At 38.6% G+C, this 14,882-nt stretch overlaps 1 protein-coding gene across 4 annotated transcripts in view; it reads right to left on the bottom strand.

The window, feature by feature from the left end:
* The window catches only part of RNGTT (RNA guanylyltransferase and 5'-phosphatase), a 182,591-nt gene that overhangs the window by 148,371 nt on the left and 19,338 nt on the right, over positions 1 to 14,882 (bottom strand). For all 4 annotated transcript variants that reach the window (XM_048494656.1, XM_048494639.1, XM_048494647.1 and 1 more), the window contains exons 6-8: positions 14,559 to 14,805; positions 8,472 to 8,581; positions 5,753 to 5,854 (exon numbers count right to left, since the gene is read on the bottom strand). In XM_048494656.1, the coding sequence (XP_048350613.1) occupies positions 5,753 to 5,854; positions 8,472 to 8,581; positions 14,559 to 14,805 (459 nt within the window). The remainder of the gene's footprint in view (positions 1 to 5,752; positions 5,855 to 8,471; positions 8,582 to 14,558; positions 14,806 to 14,882) is intronic.

Genomic DNA, 14,882 nt, shown 5'->3' with positions numbered 1-14,882 from the left:
AATATTTTGAATTGGCATGTTACTTTAATTGCTGGAGCCTGGGTGTGACGTGTTGAATTTGAGCACTATTTAAGTGGCACCCCCCATAGTTTTTGGTTTGTGCAGACCTCGAAGGAATACCAGGGTTATGACATGGAGGATGATAATGGCACACCACCTTCAAAAGTCTCTTGCCATAAAAACCCTACAAAGTCACCATAAGTCAGCTGTGATTTGATGGCAAAAAAGAAACAAACATACGGTTGACACCACTAGATGTTGAAAAAGATTTTGTGCAGACTTCACTGCATTAAGTCTATTTATGTTTCCCCTTTCACATTTCTGGATCCAAGCCTACATTTACTGTTATATTAATTACACAGGTTGAAAATTAATATCTAACTGTGCAATAATACTTGAAAGTATAGAACAATGAAGCCTATATTTACTATTACATTAATTACACAAATTAGAAATTAATATTTAACTGTGCATTATTACTTGAAAGTATAGAATAGTGAAGTCCTCCACTATTCTAGATACATATTTTGAAATGTTCCAACAAAAACTGCAAGTAAAAAGGATGTTAAATTAAATCTCTCAGAAATACAAAGAGCCTTATAATACTTTTTGTTATTGGATTGCTTGTAAAATCTGATGATCATGCATCACACAAGATCAGCTCAAGCAGTCCAAGAAATCTGGTTCAAACAGGTTAACCTCAAACTAATGGCAACCAAACAATTCGAATAAACAAAAACAAATGGCAAGAAAATAATTCTTATAAACAGAAAAATTAGGCTCTATCATTTTTTAAAAGTATCCCAAGAGCTACTTGCTGGAAAATCCCCACCTCCTCCTTGTTTCGGGCTCTTCCGTGTATAACTAATATATTCAATATTTCTAGAAATATTACAACAGAATAATGAACTGAACACCTTATAAAAAAGTATATTGAGTTTACATGCAATTCAGGTTATACTGTGGCCAAGAAAGTTAAAAGTTTGTTTTAAAATAATCTAAGCAATGATATTTTCCACATGACAACTTATAGCAACAGTTTTTCTTAAGAAACCATTTATAGTATATTTTAATATGAATTTTGATGCATAAGACATAATCCTAACAATATAATTTTTTTAGGGAAAAAATTAAAAACTTGTACCTTACACGTATTTTATATTGGAAGATGGTTACATTAAACTGTATCACATCTTCATACTGATGCCTCTTTGTGTGTACAGCAAAATGAGTTTTATTTGAAACTCCTAAACAATACAAATGTCTAAGTGCAATATACATAAATGTTTAATTGATATGATGAGTTAAAATGAACTTCTTAAAGACTAATTTATTCTAAAATACATAGAAAATAATTTGTTGAAAACCAAGACAATAATTATCCTTACAATATTGTAAAACCGTATGGCTACAATTCAACTAAAATTAAGCACTCTGAACCCTATTAAGTTTGAAAGGGAAGTTAAGCAAGCGTTTCAGTTTCTAGAGAAGGATTGTGCACATATTTTCAGATAACTATGTAAATTCCAGAATTAAGCCCTCACATGCTTTTATTTATGTCAGTCGTCATTGGTATTGACACCTATTGTCTAAAATACTATTAATATTTTACAAATTATAATGGAAGATTCCAAAGACTGAACATGAGACATTCCATATACAGTGAAGTTGCTCTGTTGCTGAAATGGGGCTTTTCCTATTGCTTCTCAGCCTTTTGGCTAAGATCAAGTACAGATCAAGTGAAATGGGGCTCCTCCCCAAAGATTGGGGCACTGCATCCTTAGAAGTAGGCTTCAGTTATCATTATTTTAGTTAACAGCCAAATGCACTGATTGACTGCACCATGAGTACCAGTATATCAGACCTACAAGAAAAGCCAAACAGAAACCAAACACTCCTATCAATAAATTTAGTTGATGAAAACTGCTTGATATTCTTCAATTGTGACTCACCACATCCTACTCCCGTTCAGCTACATATTACTTTGTGAATACAACCTTATCATGAAAACACTGTAGTTGACACAACTGAGGTTAACTTTAGAAAAAAAGACACAGGGATGCCAAGTCCAAAGGGATGTGTTAACAATGCAGAACCGCAGAAATCAACTTTATTAAACTATACTGAACAAATATGGCTTGCCTTGCAGAATTCCAGCACTAGGCTTCAGACAAATGTTGCTTCATTCACTGTATTTAATAATCTGTAAACATTTCTCTGTTCGATAATGAAATAAATAATGCAAGAAACTTGACTATGAGTTAAAGAATTTGTCAACAAATTAAGAACATGAAGTTATCAAAATTTTATCTGCACAGATCACAAGCCAAATGCAAGTTTCAAATGAGAAGCAGTTGAACAGAAAAGGAGGCTAAGCTTGCATTTGCTTTTACATTCTAGTTACTAAACTTGCTTTTCACAGGATAACTACCAGGCACACATTATTAAAATACAACAGCAATTTCCCAGAACTGCCTATTTATGCACAATGCCTTTTTCAAAAAAAATTTCTCAGCCTACGGAAAAATTACCTTCCAATGATTCCAAATGTGTCTCAAAAGCCAAATGATCCACATTGGCCTAAAAGATTCAAGTAACTTAACAGTTTTTGGTCAGTTTGAAATTCTGTAATAATAAAACGAAGCATTGCCTTTTCACTATTGCCAACTATTCCAGAGACAAGTAAAATCCTTTTTAATATTCCCAGTTGGGTTTTGTTCTCCGAGATATGGGTGTCTCATTACCTTCACCACACTATTCCAGTCTGAACATTCAACTCCGCTCATTAGAACAAACATCTGCTACAAACATTATTAATGAGATACGTTATCTAGGGAGAGAAGCAAGCCACTAACCACCTGGGCTAATTATACTTTTCATTACAAAAGCCAATAGCAGCAGCAAATATAGAACTCGCCTAGCCATATTGTGATAATTATCTTATTCATACAATTTCAATTTCGATAACCTAGTCCTTCCAAATTGGGTACATTTGTAAAACCATACTTCCCTCGGCTATTCTTAACGTATAATATCATATCCAGCATTAGGGCCATAAAAATAATTTCTGTAATAGAAAAAAGTTTGCCTTCTAGAGTTCTCGGTTATGAATATATTAGCATGAAAATATTTCAAAGACAGCAGCAGACTAACAACAGTGATTTTGGAAATTCCTTATTAAACGCATGTCATGGAACACTGAAAGGCAAAGTTTTAAAAGAAAAGTTACACAGACATTTGAAAAATACCACAAAATATTCTTTCCCCAAAATTATATGCCTGACAACAGGAAAATGCATGCAGATGTACTAAACATATATATTTAAGCATACTATTATTACTGTGCATATGCATATAGGTGGCAAAGGAAATATCTTCTTCACAATTTTAAGACTGTTACCATATGTTAAGGGTAGTGACAGGAGCAAAACAGACAAGATTGAAGCGTGAATCCTCACCCAAGATAATGATCTACCCCAAACCCCTCTGGCTAGCCTTTCAGCTCAGAGAACAAGGGATCAGGTCATTAGCCCTACTGGATGTTAATCAAAAAAAAAATAAGCACTATTATCAGCCTTTCAAGTTAAGTTCCAAAAAGCATTACTTCAGGGGTTGGGGAGTTGCCATCAAGTCACAGCTGACTTATGGCGATTGCCATGGGGTTTTCAAGTGAACCGATACTGAGAGGTAGATTGCCACTGTCAACCTCCACGTCGTAACCATGGTATTCCTTAGTGGTCTCCCATCCAAATAGTGACCATGGCCTGTTTAATAGCTGCAGCCAAAAGAAGTCAAAATGCTGGATTTGCATTAATGCTGGATTTACGTCTTCCCATGCGGACGGTCCCAAAGTATCCCAGCTGTCAGGATTCACAGTAGTTTAAAAAGTTAAGTATTTGGGGGTGTGGCTGACAAATAAGAATTGTTTACTATTTCAAAATAATTATGTAAAAGTATGGAATGAAGTAAAAAAAAGATTTGTTGAGATAGAACAGAATGAATTTATATTTGCTGGGAAGAATATCTGTGATAAAAATGTTATTTCTCTTCCATGGGTTGCCAATAACTAATACCATAACATGCTTTACACAGTGGCCAAAAGATATCAGCAATTTCATTTGGCAAGGCAAGAAACTAAGAATAAAATATAAAAATTTACACGATGTAAAAGAGAGAGGAGGCTTAGCATTGCCAAATCTAAAATTGTATTTTGAAGCAACTGTATTGGATCAGAGAATGGGTGATGGTGAAGAAAGCTAGATTGTTGGACCTGGAGGGGTTTGATAGAAGATTTGGGTGACATGGTTACTTGTGGTATGGTAAAGCAAAGATTCATAAAGAATTTTCAAATCACTATGTTAGAACAAGTCTGCTCTGGGTATGGTTGAGATATAAAATATTTATAGCACAGGTAATTCCCTTATGATTGTCTTCAATTGAAGAGTTTTCAAGAAAAGAAGTGAATATGCAGGAGAAATGGCTAACTTACAGAGAATTGTTGTATCAGAATGAGAAATGGGAGCTTAATTGGTTATTATCAATTATTAGAAACATTTAAAGCAGACAACAAAAATACAGGTTTTGCCACTCAGATGACAGAGTTTGAAAGTAACTTATGTGTAACCTGGACCCAGAAATGGGGGAGGGGGGAATTAAATTGGGATCTCTTCTTTATATTTCTATGTATGTGTTATCTAAATGTGAAAAATAAACAAAAATTCTTGTAAAATAAATCCAATTAATAAAGTTAATTTAAAAATGTGCAAAATCCAGTTCTAAAAGGGAGAACAAAGGAGCAGTGTAAAAACAGGAAAGAAAATAAAAAAATCAGAATAACTAACCTAAGATGCTTTTTAGTCATCTGACCCAGACCCAAACACAGTGTCCGAATAGAGTTTCAAAGTTTAAATGCTGGTATTCCAGCTATGGAATACCCAACCTAATCAAAAGGATGGTTCAGGGATACAAACCAGAATGAATGATCTTCCTTTATGCCAGAATGTTTACAGATGGTCTGGTTATTCACCAACCATTGTCTTGATTCTAGTGTTTTTAAGTACTGGCAGCCAAATTTTGAACTTAAAAACACTAGAATCAAAACAATGGTTAGTGAACACCATCCAGACACAGAATGTCCCTCTGCAGGAAGCAATTAAATGGTTTAAAATGCCAGGCAACTGCTACGCAGATGCCCTCACTAATTGATTATGCAACTTGTGTTACATACATATGCTAAAATGGGTGGATTCCACTTAACACATGCCAATTATACTTGCAAATTGCACCCTTAACATTTTTAACCAATGCAAATTGTACTTTCTCCCACCCTGGACATTCCACAGGTATATATACTCCATTTGCTTTACTACCATCAGATCCTCTGAAGATGCCAGCCACAGATGCAGGCGAAACATCAGGAGAAAATGCTACTGGAACATGGCCATACAACCCGGAAAACCCACAACCACCAACTTAAAGACAAAGTTGGGGATAGGGCGGTATAAAAATCTAATAAATAAATAAATAAAATAAAATAAAAAATTATACAAAAAGTTATAGGCGACATGTTCAGTTACTTCATAATGATCAAGATTAAACTCTTCACAGTTTAATAGCAGCATTTTAAAAAATGAGCTGTAAAGCAGCAAAGAAAAATCACTCTCAAAGCTTTACACAATGCATATTGAAAAGCTCATGCTACATAGGGCAACTGATTATTCGGGGGGGGGGAATAAAGAGAATTTCAACTTACCGTGTTCCATCTGCTTTCCAGCTAACTTTGTATGCCTTCTGCTCTAAGAGTTTAATATTCTGCTCATCCATAGAAACAGGTTGAGCTCCAGGAAATCCAGTTCTAAAAGGGAGAATGGATAAAGGCTTTATTCATTTCTGGGTCCAGGTTAACTCAGATTAGCCTCCTGCAACCTCATTCTTAGAAATCAACTTTTCTGCAAAGTGGAGATTTCCCCTCATAAAGGATGTAGTTTTTTTGACCAAAGAAAAATGTTGTAATTTTCTTAATGCACCAATTATTTTCTGCTTGAATTACATGTAGTAGGGGAGAGAATTCCTAATAGTTTCTGCTGTGAACAAAATAGTTTGGTAAACAACTTTCTCACAGGGTGTTTGCTTATAACTACTTTATATCAAGAACCACACAATTCAAAACATTAAGTCCAATGATCATTCTGGGACCAGAATAAGGCACACCCGGATGGAGAAATTCACTGATCAGTGTACCTGCAATTTTCCTCTAAGGTTCAAGGAAATGTTCTCATCTAATTTCTTTAATCAGGCAAAAAGTTACCCAAAATTTTAGACACACTGTTACTTCTCGACTGTAGTTTTTGGTATCCAGAACTGAAGCATCACTAACTGAGAGCCTTCCTAGAAATTATAAATCGTAACTGGTAACTAACTTCCCCAAGACATGTCTATACACATCTGCAAGGCCTTTGCAGACTTTCAAACTAAGTTCAGAAACAATGAATGAAATTACAGATCTGAGCCAACACATAATCTAGATAGGCACCATAGCACCCACTGACACTTTTTGTAGCTTGCCAAGTGTTTTTAGAGAGTGTGTGGGCCATGTGGGGCTCTTGTTCAACAAAGCTTTTGATTGGCCATTGGAGATCCAATGTGCTGTGGAGATTAAATAACAGCACCTGAATATTGGCAGTTGTTACCACAGTGTTGATTTTACTCTCTCACACTTTTCTCTCACAGTGTATTTTCTTAAATTACTCCTCTTGACTCCTCATGCACTGGGGCTTCCTCTGTATGATTGGCTGTGCCTCCTGTGATAGCCATTTTGTGGTGGCATTCATCTCCTCTGGTGACCATTTTGTGGATGTGCCCATCACCCTGTATCTGAATTCCAGAGGTGTCCATGGGTTCAAAAAGCTTGGTGACTCTGCTCTAGAAACTTATTTTAATTATTACTCAAGATCCCAGTTATTAAACATGAAAGGTACAGCATTTATTGGGGACATCCTACCCTCCATTCCACTGAGAAGAGTTTGAAAGTTTCCTCGAGCCTAAAGAATTCTCTTCTGTTGGAGCAAGAGCCACAAGTTGATGGAAGGCTCCTTGGAGGATCGTTGGAGCCATCCCATTTTGAAGAATATGCAGTGGGAGACACCATCTAGAAGTGGTTTCAACTCTACCTCAGAGGCTGGCTTCAGTGCTAAAGGACTGCTTCTTATACGCTCAGCCTCTGGCTTACAGGGTTCCGTAAGGCTCTATGTTTTCTAAGCATCTACATGAAGAGGTTGGGAAAGGTCATCTGGAAATTTGGGCTGAGTTGTGACCAATAGGTGGATGACACTGAGCTCCATCACACCGAGGCAACGAAAAATATAAAGAGGTGCCTGGAGGCAGTTCAGGTATGGATGAAGGTTAACATGATTAAATTAAGTCCTGACAAAACCCAGGAACTGGGATGTCTCTTGTTCTTGATGGAGTTACACTTTTCCTAAAAGAGCAGGTTTGTGTCTTGAGGGTGCTGTTGAATTTGGGTCTCCTGTTAGACAACATCAAGAGATTACTGCAATGTGCTCTCTATGAGTCTGCTCTTGAAGACTCTCCAGAAGCTACAGTTCATACAGAACGCTGCAGCCAGAAAGTTGACTGGGAATGATCATAGCAACCACATCACTCTGACAGTACCATCTACAGTAGCTCCTAATTAGCTTCTGGATCTAATTCAAGATTCTGGTATTGGCCTTTAAGGCCCTATTCAATTTAGAGCTAGTATACCCGAAGGACTACCTACTCCCATATGAACCTACCTAAGCACTCCTGTCATCTTCAGAGGTCCTACTTTGAGTATTCTGCCATTTGATGCTGGACAGGTGGCAGTCCAAGAAAGGTCCTTCTTGATCATGGTGATGAAACTTGAAGCCCAGAGAGATCCATCTGTCACCCTCTATCACTGTCTTCAGCCAGTGGTGAATACTTTTTCATTGTTGTTTAGCCTTCCCTCACTAACTTTTATTACCTTTTCTCTCTTAATGTTTTTATCTGTTTAATATTGTGCATTTATTCATTTATTTATATTATGATGTTCACTGCCTTGGGGATTCTGAGTTGCATAGAATAGTGATATAGAAATGTTTAAAATAAATTAAGTAATTTCCACTCAATTTCAAATACATGATCATCAATCTTTTTCAGGAGCAAACTCAATGGTCAAATGTCTGGCAAGGAAACTTCAGAATTTCCACATTCAAGGAACTCTTTGGATATATAGAGTATTAGTTCATAAATTAAAAAAAAATGGATTGGGAAGGGGGTTCTAGATTGTTCATGGTTCCCTCTCCTCTGAACATTCCTTGCAAGGATCCTGTGTAACAGCTCATCCAAATAAGCCAGCAATTTTGATAATTCAGCTTTTCATTATACATTCAAGAAATAGGCCAACATTTCTACAATATATCAAACTACAATTTATTTTTAAAAGCCCCTACCCTTTCCATCCCGCAAACTGCTGGCATTTGCGCTGTATTTCTCCGAGCTTTGGCTGAGATGTCACTTGAGTTACATATTTAACTGAGATTCCTTCCAAGAATATGGCACCCTAAAAATAAATATACAAATATGATATTAGAATATTATGTCTGATAGTATGAAAATCTATAAATATGTGAATTTCAACAAGGAGAGTTTAATTTTGCACTTAAAATTATATGGCGTTAGTTTATCTCACAATTTTTGTTCACTACACTTACAATATAATTTTACATTTTACCAGAATGTTACAATCAAATCTGAACAATCATGTGTTTTAACATGCAGTTGACTCTCAATTCAACACTACCTCAGTCAATTACACAGATTCACAAGTTTTAAATACGAATAGGCTGTGTGCATACAGCTTCCCAGCATCTCTGCAGAAAAATACTCTCACAGATGTGTCAACAAATTGTGCTACTGAAAGGATGGGAATGGACAGGCAAAGGAGGACTGGTGATTGTGAATTAATGGACTAATAAACCAAGTCAAAGAGATAGGAGGAAGAATTCTATACATTCAGTCTGAATAAACCAGTCTGTACAACACTTTCATCTCAAATCCTATTTTGTTCTTCCAAAAGCTAGCAACTTCCAGCAAAGTTGCTGCAATTCTGTTATCTTGTGTCAAAAATTCCAAGGACCAATGAAGTGCAACAGTGCGCTGAACTGAAGCCACCCACTTCAGTTCATGCCTGAATGTTAGAAAAACCAGCAGCGGTGGAGCTGCTCCATGTAGCTGTCACACAGGCATGGGTGAAGTGAACATCAATTACATGAGGCATTTAGTTATGAAACACTTTCATTAAATGACTACTCAGCTTACCCTACCCTGTGAAGCTGAATACTTAACAGCAGTATTAATTTTATTTGTATTTGTTTGCATTTGTAATTCAATTTATACCCTGCCCTATTCCCGAAGGGCTCAGAGCAGCTATAACATAATAAAACAATATATACTGTAACAAAGTAAATACTAATAAAATATATAAAAACTAAATAATAAGAATGAAATTTCAGATGGTGACTTAAACACCCCAAGCCTAACAATTTGCTAATAACAGTAACAGCAGTACTACATCAATACAAATCAATACTAAATCCATACTATCAATACATTAATAATAAATCAGTATATTAACAACAATCCATCAACAATACATAACAATCCATCAACATATCAAATATCAATACATAGACAGTACCAATTAACAATATTTCAATACATTTACAACCATAAGTTCACAATGTATCAACTCTATACCAATGTATTAACAGTAAACTAAAACACTAACAATATGACTAAAACTACTCTACACTAAACTTGAACTGCTGTAAAAAAGACAGCCTAACAATACTACCCGGTTACTCCAGTAGGAGATGGCTACACTTATCCCACCTACACTCCCTAGCACTCTACAAAAGTTACTATAAAGTTAGCTACTGTCCCTAGCAATATACAAAAAACCCCTAACAATATACAAGGAGAAAACTACCGTATATACTCGTGTATAAGTCGACCCACAAAAAACTGGGAAAACTTATTGACTCACGTATAAGTCGAGGGTGGGAAATGCAGCAGCTACTGGTAAATTTCAAAAATAAAAATAGATACCAAAAAAAATACATTAATTGAGGCATCAGTAGGTTAAATGTTTTTGAATATTTATTTCAAAGAAAAACAGTAAACTAGCTCTGTAAGTGGAAAAGGGAGTCAACAAAAACAATATGGTCTCAACAATAGCTTTAAAAGTACAAAAACCTTAGGTCAACCAGCAACCAAGCTAAAACACAAGAGTTAAAATACTTCCAAACTGGATTTTTGGTCAGAGGATGAATGTTTATGTTAGCAGTACCAACATTTCAGAGTATCTTTACGAGACCCTCCTTATGATACCACCCAAGTTTGGTGAAATTTGGTTCAAAGGGTCCAAAGTTATGGACCCTCAAAATGTAGCCCCATCTACTATTAGCTCCCACTGGAAACAATGGGGGATGGGGGCACTGTCTTTGGGGGTCCATAACTTTGGACCCCTTGAACCAAACTTTACCAAACTTGGGTGGTATCATCAGGAGTGTCACCTGATGATATCCTGAAATTTTGGTGCAGTAGCCTAAAAACTGCGCCCCCTGGCAGCCGACAAAGTAAAAACCCTAAAATATTTTTTAATACAGCTGACTCGTGTACAAGTCGAGGGGGGCTTTTTCAGCACAAAAAATGTGCTGAAAAGCTTGACTTATACACGAGTATATATGGTAAATACTCTTAGCAGCCCACATTCCTAATAGTTAACTACCTTAGGCAACGGCAATGAAGGGGTGATGGTACAAAAGCCCAGGTCAAAAAAAAGGCTATTGTCTCCTCTCCCTCAACCAGTCTATTGGGGGTTTCTGCTGCCAACCCCCATTTCTTAGTCCTTTGCCCATCAGTCCACTGAAGATCATAATCACAGTCAGTATAAAGCTTCGTTGTTATTTCTTGGCCACAGGGAGCACAAGCCAGTTCAAAAAAATCCGATATTGATAGTCTTAATCTGCCGCTGCATTATTGATAGTCTTAATCTGCCACTGAATGGAAACCTTTGCCACCGGTTCCCCACTGCCCAGCTCTTTACAACTCGGATTAGCGGGGTGTGCCTATCCCCAGCTTGTACTTGTGCTTGCCACTGTGGTGAACCCCACTCTCATTCCTGTATGGGGGTGTCTGCCACTGACTCCCCCTTGTCCAACCCGCTGAGGGGACTGCTGTGATCTGCATCTCGCAAAGGCTGCACCCGCTGTTGTAAAGGAACCCCTGTCACCGGCTTTCCACTATGTAGTTCACTGGGAGCATCTCCTGCCACTAGCCCCCCTGAGCCACTAGAACCGGGCTCTTTGCAGGCTGAAGTTAAAGCCCGTTACTGGTCTCGAATGCCGACATCTCCCGGCAGCAACGCAGCAGCCCAGCAAAATAGGAGATGGAGACATGTTAAATCCATAACACTGCATTTCGAATCGTCCAAACTTCCACTCACTGCCACATAAAACACTACCACAAAGGTAGTCCTTGCAAAAAATAAATTTTCTGTCTAATTTAACTAAATTTGAGATTTGAAAGGGGAAAATAGCCGGAGCTTCTCTTTAGCGAACTGCTCCAGGTACCATCTTGGATATATAATATTGAGACAACACTTTCCATAAAGATAAATGGCTGCTTTTATTTTCCAACATACCTATTATTTTCCCTTGTAGACCTATACTTCCTGAGTTTGATCATGTACAGTTTGCTTACTTCTCTGTTCAGCTACTGGCAAATTCAAATTTGTCATCTAAGAAGCATCTTGCAGAATTCTCCATCCTATCGTGACCATGAGCCATGGATTACAGACGTTTTATAAAAACTGCAGGCTTACTGTAATGTTTGTAGACAGTTCAATAAGGAAAATCACCTTTTATACAAAAATACAGTAGTTAATTCCGAACATAGGTAACCGTGGGAAACCAAGCTAATTCCGATCACAGGTAAACATGGGAAACCAAGTTAAGCGCAAAAGGAAAAGGGGAAAAAACTACCATTGGATACATACTGTGAATTGTCCTCCTCTGAGCAAGAAGGACATCTTGTGGTGTTTCTCATCTAACTAGGGAGGCGGGAATAACTTTTTTCTCCTTCCTGTTTGGAATGAGACCGCCCATCTTCTCCAGTTCAGAAACTCCCTAGAACAGTCTTAAACTTGGTTAAAAAAACAGTAATATCTAACTCAAACTCCTGAAACTCAATGGTAACAATCCTAGAAGGAGAAGAAATGTACAGACAAAGAAAGGTTTAGAAAGGTTGTCTCAGAAGCAGTGATGACCGTGGGAGGGGCAAGATGTCCTCCTTGCTCAGAGAAGAAGGACCATTCATGGTATGTATCCAAAGGCCATTCTCCCATTGAGCAGAGGACATCTTGTGGGACCTCTCAGAGCAGCATCCCAAAATGTTGGGTGGGTCATTGTGAATATAAAGTTAATTAGAGGAATGAATGTGTTGCCCAAAGGTTGCATCAGAGGAACTGTGTCAATCTTGTAGTGTCTAATAAAGGTAAATACAGTTAACTAGATGGCTGCCTTGCAGATTTCTTCCATTTTTGGCCAGACAGCATTGGTAGAGGTGATGCATACAGAGTGAGTTGTAATTCTGCTTGGAACGTCTAGATGTTGACATCGGTATGCCTCTGCAATACAAAACTTGAGGCATTTGCTGATGGAGTTGCTGGAAATGTCCCTACCCAAATGCCTCTACTAGGTTGGGTGGGAAAAGTGCTACAAACATAGATTCAGACTTGTGTATGGGTTGAGTTCTGATGATGAAAAACTTTAATATCTTCTCAAATCCAAGATATTCCATACACCTTTGTTGGGTGTCTGGGGCATGAACAGAAGAACAGCAAACATAGCTCCTGCTGTTTATGAAACCTGGAGTAAACTTGGGGTCTGAAGGATGGAACCATGAGGACAACCACCTTGTCCTTGTGGTACATGCAGAAGTCCAGGTGAACTGATAGCGCACTAAGCTCCAACACCAGACGGGTTGACGTAATGGCCCCCAGGAATATAGCCTTCAGCCTCAAGTACTTCAGAGGGACTATTGATAGCAGTTCAAAGGGGGGGAGCTTCATGAGTGCATCAAGAATCTTGTTTAATCTCCAAGTGAAGAAGTGGTGTACTATCAGAGAGTCCAGGGCCTTTGCTCCTTTGATGAGGGAAAAAACTAGTCTCAGATGCCAGGAAAGTGACCAACCACCCAAATAAAGAACCAGTGATCTGATGTCTGAGGGTGGCCGAATGAAGGTCCATTTTGATACCCACCTGCAGGAAGACCAGTGGGGCTGTTTGGAAAAAAGAGGATTCAGTTTCTGGCAACATGACCAGAGTACACAGAGTACACAGGCCTTCCAGGATGTACTGTAGATCCGGTGGATTTCCTGCAAGAAGCCAGTATGGTGTTAGTCACTGCCTCTCTGAAACCTTCGTTGATCAAGGTCCTCCTTTCAACTGCCACATAGTCAAGTTCAATCTTGGGGGCTTGGGTGAAGAATCAGGCCTTGATGTAAAATGTTCCTGCGCAGGGGCAGACTGAGAGGCATTGACATTCGCAGCAAGATGGAGAACCAGGGACGTCAGGGCCAATAAGGCGCAATCACTATCACAGGAGAATAATGAGAAGAAAATGGTAAAGTGGAAAGAAAAAGAGAAAGTAGACTATAAAAAGGCATGCAGAGAAGTGGAAACAACCTACAAATTGCTCTCTCCTGGGTAGGAAGGAAAAGAACTGGAGAAGATGGGTGGTCTCACCGCAAACAGGAAGGAGAACAAAGTTATTTCCTGCCTCCTCAACTGGATGGTGAGAAACACCCACAAGATGTTCTTTGCTCAGTGGAAGAATGTGTAATTCACACACTGCAGAATTCTTCCATCCATAAATTTCCCAGCAGTGACTCTATGGTTACAATACAACAATGGGTTTCAGGTAGTCCAATCCGGGGGGGGGGGGGCCGACTCTCCTTAGAAGTTGGCATGGTGCCTACCCCACCAGAGCAAGGGGAAAATGTGCCAGCAGAGGGGAGAGATACGCAGGCAGCTGTTGAACAGCTCCACAGCACCTGATCCTAGGAGTCACCACAGTCCCCCACTCCCGCCGCTGTAAAAAGATGCCCCAGTATGGCTAGGAACATTCTGGGGTGTTCCAGGTGGTAAAGTCGACTACTGTTGGCTTCCACTGCCCTCTCAGCCCCGTGTACCAATGGGGTACACAACACATTTTTTGTGGTGTACACCCATTATTCCCTATGGGAGATTTTAGATGGCTGGTACTTTCCTTTTTGAAGGGTGCTTCATGCACTGTGGAAAAGCCCTTTGGAGGAGGGGGGCAGTGCCATGATCCCTACTCGAAGAGGTGTGGATTGAGCTGTGAGTCTGCGCAACTTAAAGCAGATATATTAGGAACCAAGCACCATAAAATTACTAACAGGAACAGAGTAATTCTTAAACAAAGCCCAAATTAATTTAATTTCTGGACATTACCAGCTTTAAATGTTCTTTTCTTCTTTTGCCAGAAGTGGAACTAGATGACCCAGCTTCTGAATCTCCTGGTTTACAGTTGTCATCTTCCTCCTCTTCCTCATCGTCATCAAAGCACCACTCTGGCAATGGAGGTGGTGCTGGTGCATCCTCTATATCACCATAACGCCGGAATAGCTCTTTCAAATAATCGCCTTTATAGATACCAGGTGGCCTGGCTTGGGCAAAAGTAGCCACCGCAGCTTCAATACTGTAATAAATTAAAAAGTAACTCTTCAGAATGCTAGAATGCTTTTACCATCTCCCAGCAGTCACCATTATTCCCAA

The sequence above is a fragment of the Sphaerodactylus townsendi genome, linkage group LG01 (assembly GCF_021028975.2).
Source record: "Sphaerodactylus townsendi isolate TG3544 linkage group LG01, MPM_Stown_v2.3, whole genome shotgun sequence".
In the NCBI taxonomy this organism is placed as follows: Eukaryota; Metazoa; Chordata; class Lepidosauria; order Squamata; family Sphaerodactylidae; genus Sphaerodactylus; species Sphaerodactylus townsendi.
This window is presented reverse-complemented; position numbering and strand designations above follow the sequence as displayed.